This window comes from Labrus mixtus, chromosome 16 (assembly GCF_963584025.1).
Source record: "Labrus mixtus chromosome 16, fLabMix1.1, whole genome shotgun sequence".
In the NCBI taxonomy this organism is placed as follows: Eukaryota; Metazoa; Chordata; class Actinopteri; order Labriformes; family Labridae; genus Labrus; species Labrus mixtus.
The window spans coordinates 1436647-1444022 of record NC_083627.1 but is presented as its reverse complement, the minus strand read 5'-3'; the positions used below and the strand labels follow the sequence as shown (position 1 = coordinate 1444022).

The window sequence follows — 7376 nt, the reverse complement described above, 5'->3', positions numbered from 1 at the left end:
GGAAAGACCCCGAGGTGACGCTGCCGCACGCCCTGTCGCTCAGATCGCTCGCCAAGCTCAACGGACTCCTGGACGGACAGCCGAAGGTAAATGCGTCACCCGGTCGGCGTTTCAGTCTGCAGCAGAGACGGCGGCGAGAGGCCGAGGCGAGCAATCAGCAGGTTTAATAATCGTCTCCTCTCGGCTTCACTTCACTCTTTTATTCCCTCATTACGCTCTCCGTCTCATCATTACCTCCGTCCTTTTTCAAAGTGTCCTTGAGTCTCTGATCAGCTGCTGCTGTCTTCCTGCTGACCTCTGACCTCTCTGATGAAATGAGCCCCTCATTATCCTGGTTGGAATATGATGATACAATCCTCTTCACTCATCGTCCTTGGGACTGATTGTCTTATTCCTCTGCTCTCTTCTTTTGTTTCGTCCCCTCAGGAGGACAAATTGGACATGTCCACCCCGAAGATGTACAGCTCCTTCATCCCCAACGGGCGGGCGGAGCCTCACCTCCACACCCCGGTCCACCAGGGCCTGCAGCTGGGCGACCCCGACCTCAACCTCTCCCAGGTAGGTCCGCTCCTCGTGAAGGGGGCGGCCATGTTTGTAGTCTCAGGACGGTTTCCTACACGTTTACGAGCATGTGATGGCTGCTTTAGGTGGCGTCAGCTGCATACGACCTTCTTCAAAAATCTGTCAGCGGCGGCCAGCAATATAGAGACGGTTTCTCGCGGCTATAGCACGGTTTTCAAGACACAAGACCGGCCTGTCAGCAGCAGCCGTCTCGCCACTATATTTATATCTTTTCGTCATTATCAGCTTTCTCCATAGAGCCTGTTAGCATAGCTTTCAAGCAATATGGCGGACGTTAAGTTTCGATTCTGGGAGTGAGTTCCCACCCACTGATCTGTGATTGGTCTGTAGCTTCAGTGGTCGAAAATATGAGGAACTAGAGTTGTAGTTTCACCCCGCTAACCGCAACAGCTTCCAGTGACGCAAGATGACGATTTTTGTGTCACTGGAAGCTCCTTTACAGACTCAGAAATACAAAGAGTTCCCATCTGAGGGGAAAATGAGGGCGGGATGCACGACCATTCAAAAACACTACCAGGTTTCTAATGATACAAAGATTAATGCAGATGGGTGAAGTATCCCTTTAAATAAATGAGTAACTGGATCAAGCTGCAGCTTTTGATAACTTTCAGAGCCTCTTTGATCTGAAACTGTTTCGGCACCGATGTGTCCTAACCTCTGTTTAGTCTCTGTCTCAGGGGGACGGCGAGTTGTCCGGCCTGCCCACGCCTGACTCCACCCCCGAGCTGCCGATCAAGAACATGAAGGCCCTGCGGCACCACCAGTACGAGAAGAACCAGAACTGCAACAACGCCAAGGACAACCACCCCGCGTCCGGGCCCAGCTGCTCCGGGTCCAGCCTGGGCTTCATGGCCGTCGTCGGACACTCTCTGACCCAGCAGCAGGTGTTTCCCTTCTCTCATCACCACGGCAACAGTTTGAGCAACGGAGCAGCCCTCGGCGCCGGCGCCTCTTCGACCTCGCTGCACCTCCCCGAGGAGAGGAAGATCTCCAATGACGAGCGAGCAGCGGCGGCGGCGGCAGGAGGAGGAGGAGTGGGTGGAGGGCGGGTTGGAGTCCCCCATCACCATCACTCCCAGCAGTCCCTCCCTCAGACGGTGGTGGACGTCTCGGCGCTGGACGAGCTGCTCAAACACATCCACGAGGTGAGCGCGTCGGGGACCGGCGGCATCAAGGTCCTCACCTCCACCTCCTCCTCCTCCCTGTTCCCCGGACCCCCCTCCTCCGCGTCCTCTGGAGGACTTCATCATAACCTCCATCACCCCCATCCTCAAGGCCACCACAGCAACACACGCAGCCACCACTACAACCACAGCCATCACCATAGCAACCACCACAACAACAACAACAGCAGCAGCAGCAGCAGCGGCGGTGGCGGTCACCATCACCAGCAGCAGATCCCCGAGACGGAGTCGTCGTCCTACTACAGCACCTCCACCCTCCCAAGGGACGGACTCCCTAAACGCATAGATGCCCCGCCCCAAAACTCCGCCTCTGCCACCTCCTCTTCCACCTCCTCGTCCTCCTCGTCCTCCAACAACCCCACCTCCTCCACCTCCATCCCCTCCTCGTCATCCTCCTCCTCCTCCACTCCGCTCCAGCAGCAGGTGATTCCAGAGAGACCCGGAGGAGGAGGAGGCGGCGGCGGCGGCGGCGCGGTGGCTCGCCATCACTCCCAGCGCCACTCCCTCATCAAGATGGGAAGCGGGGGCGGGGCGGTGCCGCGCCACCACAGCTTCAACCAGCGGGGGGCGGCGCAGCAGCATGCCCACTTTCTCGCCAGGATGAACACCAACAGCAGCAGCAACGGCCCCCCGGGCGCCGGCGGAGCGGCCAATGTGAACGCCAACAACAACAGCGGGGGCCAGAGGCCGACGGTCGCCAGCACGTGTCTGACCCGACAGCACAGCTACAGCGAAGGGCCGCACGCTCAGAGGGCGGGAATCGTCCGGAGAACGGCGTCGCTCAAACCCCAAGTGCCGCCGAAACCACTGTTCCTCCCGAACACGGCGACGTCACCGGTAGCAGAGGCGGGACGATACAAATACTGACACTGTGGGAGGAAGTGGCGGCAATCCAAGATGGCTGCCGCGGTTCAGAAATGAAGAGCACTGACGGCGCACAAAAAGAGACTTCAGAGCTTTTTTGGCGCCATCGCTCCTCATCGCGACCCCTCAGTTGTGTTTCCTTCAGAGTCAAGATGGCTGCTCCGCTAACGGGCCGAGGCCTGCGGACAAACTCCCCGAGGATCCACAAAGAAACATCTCGTCTGACTCTGTTCTCCGGCCGCCGGTGGTCGCTTTCCCCCTCACGACAGACTGTCGATCCAAAGTGGGAGAAACATTCCAAACGGGGGGAAAGATGTTGATGATGGCGGAGCAGTCCCACAGGCTGGAGGTGGCCTAAAAAACTAAAATCCCGATTCATGCAGTTTTCTTTGCGAGCGCTTTGATCTAACGTCCCCGGTTGTTGCACTTTGGCGCGGGGCCCAGAAATCCTCTGAAAGATTAAAAAAAAAGCAGGGAATCGAACTGCTGACATGAACTGAATCTGGGAGCGATGGGAGTCTGAATGTTTTTTTCTCCAGGACTTTAAGCAGACGACGTAAATAAATCATCAATCAGACGCCCAAACGGATCGTTCCCATCCTGTGGAAGTCTGAGTGGAAAACCCAAAATGGACAGGAGGTGTTTTCTCTCTGGACCGAGGGACAAGAAACCCACAAAGACGTTTTTTTTTGTTATCGATGTCGGACCCTTCAGGACGAGATGAAGAGTCGGACACATATTAGAAAAAAAGACGAGTGTGCTTCATGATCAGAGCTGTCTCTCTGTTCTTCTTTTGTACCATATTGGTATCTGAACACAAACCAAGCATTAATGGACTGTCGCTGTGACAGAGAGGATTTTTTGATCAACGATTCCCTCCAGAGAAACGCTTTCATTCACTTTACATTCTCCTTTAAGTGAATAATCGCCCCCCAACGGGACTCCATTTGACCCCTCACTTCTGATGAGGTCATATCAGTGAGGTCTGCGGTTGGCGCACTACTCCTGCACGGCATCACTCCGCGTTTCAGAACCTCTGAACCTTTCTCAAGTGTGTTTTTCTTCTTCTCATGAATCGTTGATGCCGAGGAGGAGCAGTGTGCACTAACCTCCTTTTCAATCCAAAGTGTTGGTCGAAGAAATTTTGAGGGAACTGTTTATCAAAAATGTTTCTGCTCACCTGCTGAGCTCTGTGCGGCTTCCTGAAGTCAGCCGGTTTCTGCCTGGACAGAAGAGACGGCTCACAGTATTAAAAGTAGAACTGTTAGTTTTTCTGCAAATTATAACGTCAACCAAAATACAAAAAACACAAACTGTGTCGACGACCTCTGACCCGTGGTTCCCGAGGGAGGCTGTTCTTCCCTCCCTGCAGAGCCACACGATGCTCCAGTGTCGTCATAATTTATTCTTTCTGTTGTCTGCACTCATTTGACCAAAAACTACTTTTTTTTTGGATCCACTGTTTATGAAATTAAAGAAGCAACCCCTCACAGATGAAGCGTCTCACTGGATGAGCCATGTGTGTCTTTGTGTTCTCCCCCAGGTATGAAGTGCTGATGAAAGATGTGAAAACATTTTATTCTGAGCTTTAGAAGTTTAGAATTCAGGTTAAAGCAGCTAAAAACACAATCGCAATACCCTTTTCTAAGACGGAGGATTAGGGCCACGTTAAAAAAAATAATAATAATGATTTTGAGATTAAAGTCGTACATTTACGAGAATAAAGTCGTAAAATTACGAGATTAAAGTCATAAATTTACGAGAATAAAGTCATAAATTTACAAGATTAAAGTCGTAAATTTACGACATTAAAGTCGTAAATGTACGAGAATAAATTTGTAAATGTACGAGAATAGAGTCATAAATTTACGAGATTAAAGTCGTAAATGTACGAGAATAAAGTCGTAAATTCACGAGAATAAAGTCGTAAATTTACGAGAATAAAGTCGGAAATTATAAGAATAAAATCATAAATTTACGAGACTAAAGTCGGAAATGTACGAGAATAAAGTCGGAAATTCACGAGATTAAAGTCATAAATTTACGAGATTAAAGTCGTAAATGTACGAGAATAAAGTTGTAAATTCACAAGAATAAAGTCGGAAATTTATGAGATTAAAGTCGTAAATTTACGACGCATATTGTCCCTACAGGTTTCACTAATAAGGAAATAGGCCACTTCCTTGTGTAGTAGGTAAAAACAGTTAGTTCAAGAGAAGTTTTCACTTCAACTTGCAAGACCTTGGCTATCTGTAAAATTATAAATTTACGAGAATAAACAACTTTATTCTCGTCAATCAGTGGAAAAAAAGAGCAACGCTGCCAGCAACAGCAATAAAGTTCTGAAACATGAGAATGATGAATAATGGAACCAGCTGACAGAGTTGCCTGAACGTGTTGCTGTGCAGGTTTGGTAAAGTTTGAAATGTAATGTGAAGGTCCATTTAAAACAAAACCAGCTTTGTGAGACTCTCCAAACTCTTTGTTCTGCATGTTTCAGACACAACACGTTACGTTTCTGCACAGCATTTTCCAAAACATCAATCAATGCATCGAATGAAGTCGATGCAGAGAGTGATCTCGTAGTTAGAAGCCGTGGTGTGGATGTCGGCTCATTCAACATGTTCCACTTCACATCAGGAGCAAGAATTCAACAACTGACCGACTGAAAGCTGGTTTGGAAAAAAGTTCAATTCATCACAACATGATCACAGATGCACTTTAGCACAGGGAAGGATCTGGATTGGTGAAGCAGCTGTTTAGTGAAAGAGTAGAATTTGACAAATGGCGTTTAGATACAGATCTGTGGTGCGTCCAAGCCGCTGGTGAAGCAGACGCTACAGGAGCAGTCTGACGTTTGAAAAAACAACAGAATCACTTGAAAGATGTTTTTGGGTTCAAACGACTTCACACTCTTTGAATACTTTGGGTCTTTTCAGGAAACAAAGTATTTCATAAATATCAGAATAAAAGATGTGATCTGAGAGTCAGAGATCTCCAAACAGCAGCCGGCAAAAGATGAAGCAACAATGAAGCCGTGTTGGTGCAGCAGAGTGTCAGCGAGGTTTCCGCGTCGAGCACACTCTGCACCAAATGATGCAACTTTGAAACGGCCGGTCGAGGACGAGGAGAGAGAGTGTCGCTGCATCGGGCGAGTGATCAGCGTTGAGTTCAGACTTCATGAACGAGGACAAAGCAGCAGGTTGATGTGATCTACGGTTTGTATTCAAGAGGTTAACTTCATCCTGTGAGCGTCCTGATAAGAAAGAGGTTTTGAGTCAGATGTTTTTGTGACATTTAAAAGATTTTTCTGCAGCTTTTAGAATCTTTGAGACTGTTGAATAAAAGTCAAACTACCTGAATGTTCCCGCTGACCAGCTTTCTGTTGCTCTTTCCACAAATGCCAACGAGCAGATTGTGACTCATGCTGCATGTAGCCGATGATTTCTACATGACTCGGGTCGTTTCTGAGCCGCTCCAGGATGAAACGTTCACGTCCAACGGGTCAAACAAATATTCAAATATGACGACGAATCTCCTGAGGATTCAAAACTGTTCTGTTTGGAAGTTTCATATAAAATACTGATGTCCAACTTTTTGGTTTGTCTTATTGTCTTATTTTTGTCTGAATGATCGTTGAGAGCCGCTGCTGCTTCCCTCTGACCTTGAGCTGAACATCTCTGGAGTCTTGGTTGAACAATGTTTGAACTTCAGTCTGGACCACTTTGTCAAGACAAAATACTTTATTGCAATTATAGCCTACTACAGACTTTGGCTTCAATCCCGGGTCGCTGTCATGTCGTCCATCTTTTTTGGAGTCTGGTTGGTTCTTTTGACTAAAAAACATAAAATCCAAACACAGTGAAAAAAAAAAGTGTTTTTAATGAGTTTCAAAATGACAACTTGATGTTGATTGGTTTAAAGCAGAAGAAGAACCTGCAGGGCCGTTAAAATCAGCAGAGTTTTTAGAGTGACCGAGCTGCAGACACAGTCGGTCAGAGAAACACAGTCAGTACACAGAGCTGCGCTTTACTTTTATAAATATTTGACGTCAAATCCAAATGCGCTCTTTCTTAGCATGTAAGAGAGAGAGAGTTCATAACTGGCCTGAAGGCGCCTGTACCAACGTCTTCATTGAGAGCTGCTGCAGAAAATCAACACGCACGCTCTTTTTTTTTTTTAAATCAAAACTCAAAACTTGCTCTTGTGTCAGGATGCACTTTGCAACCTTGGAAACATCGTCAGTTTGTTCACTTCTCGTTCTCCCCTCCTCTCCGCGTGCTCTCCATGAGTCAGCCAGAGAGAGAGAGAGAGTGTCTGAAGAGCGACGGGGAGTCTGCGGGATCACTGACGGCCTCACAGTGCCACCTGCTGGGCCCGCGCCGGGAGGACAGTGTAATAATGTCAGAAGCAGTTCACTGCTGTGAGGTAACGATGTGGATGACGGTGTAACGAGTGACGAGTGCAGTCGCTGTTTTTTGGACGTTGAGTGTAAGAACAGATAATAATAATAATAATAATAAATTGGTTTTATGTAGCGCTTTTCTGAAAACTCAAAGACGCTTTGACAAAAACATAAAACAATAAACCAAAATAAAAATGACGAGGACAGTACAACGAAGAAGTAATGTGGTATGATGGAGTGATGAAGAGGTGAAGAGGTGAGTTTTGAGGGAAAATAAAGAGCTTCAACAAGTCATTGCTGTTTTTATTTTTTATAGAACATTTCAAAATAACTTAAACTCA

General features: G+C 47.9%; 1 protein-coding gene and 1 long non-coding RNA gene across 4 annotated transcripts in view; one reads left to right on the top strand and one right to left on the bottom strand.

Moving 5' to 3' along the window:
• Positions 1-6227, top strand: part of LOC132991057 (semaphorin-6D-like) — a 130207-nt gene extending 123980 nt beyond the window's left edge. For 2 of the 3 annotated variants that reach the window (XM_061059636.1, XM_061059634.1), the window contains 3 exons: positions 1-86; positions 427-558; positions 1248-6227. The exon at positions 1-86 is cut by the window's left edge and continues 165 nt beyond it. In XM_061059636.1, coding sequence (XP_060915619.1) covers positions 1-86; positions 427-558; positions 1248-2633 — 1604 coding nt within the window. In that variant the 3' untranslated portion in view covers positions 2634-6227. The remainder of the gene's footprint in view (positions 87-426; positions 559-1247) is intronic. The other variant, XM_061059637.1, reaches the window with a different exon arrangement.
• Positions 1-7376, bottom strand: part of LOC132991143 (uncharacterized) — a 30786-nt gene that overhangs the window by 7631 nt on the left and 15779 nt on the right. The gene's annotated exons all lie outside the window — the stretch shown is intronic.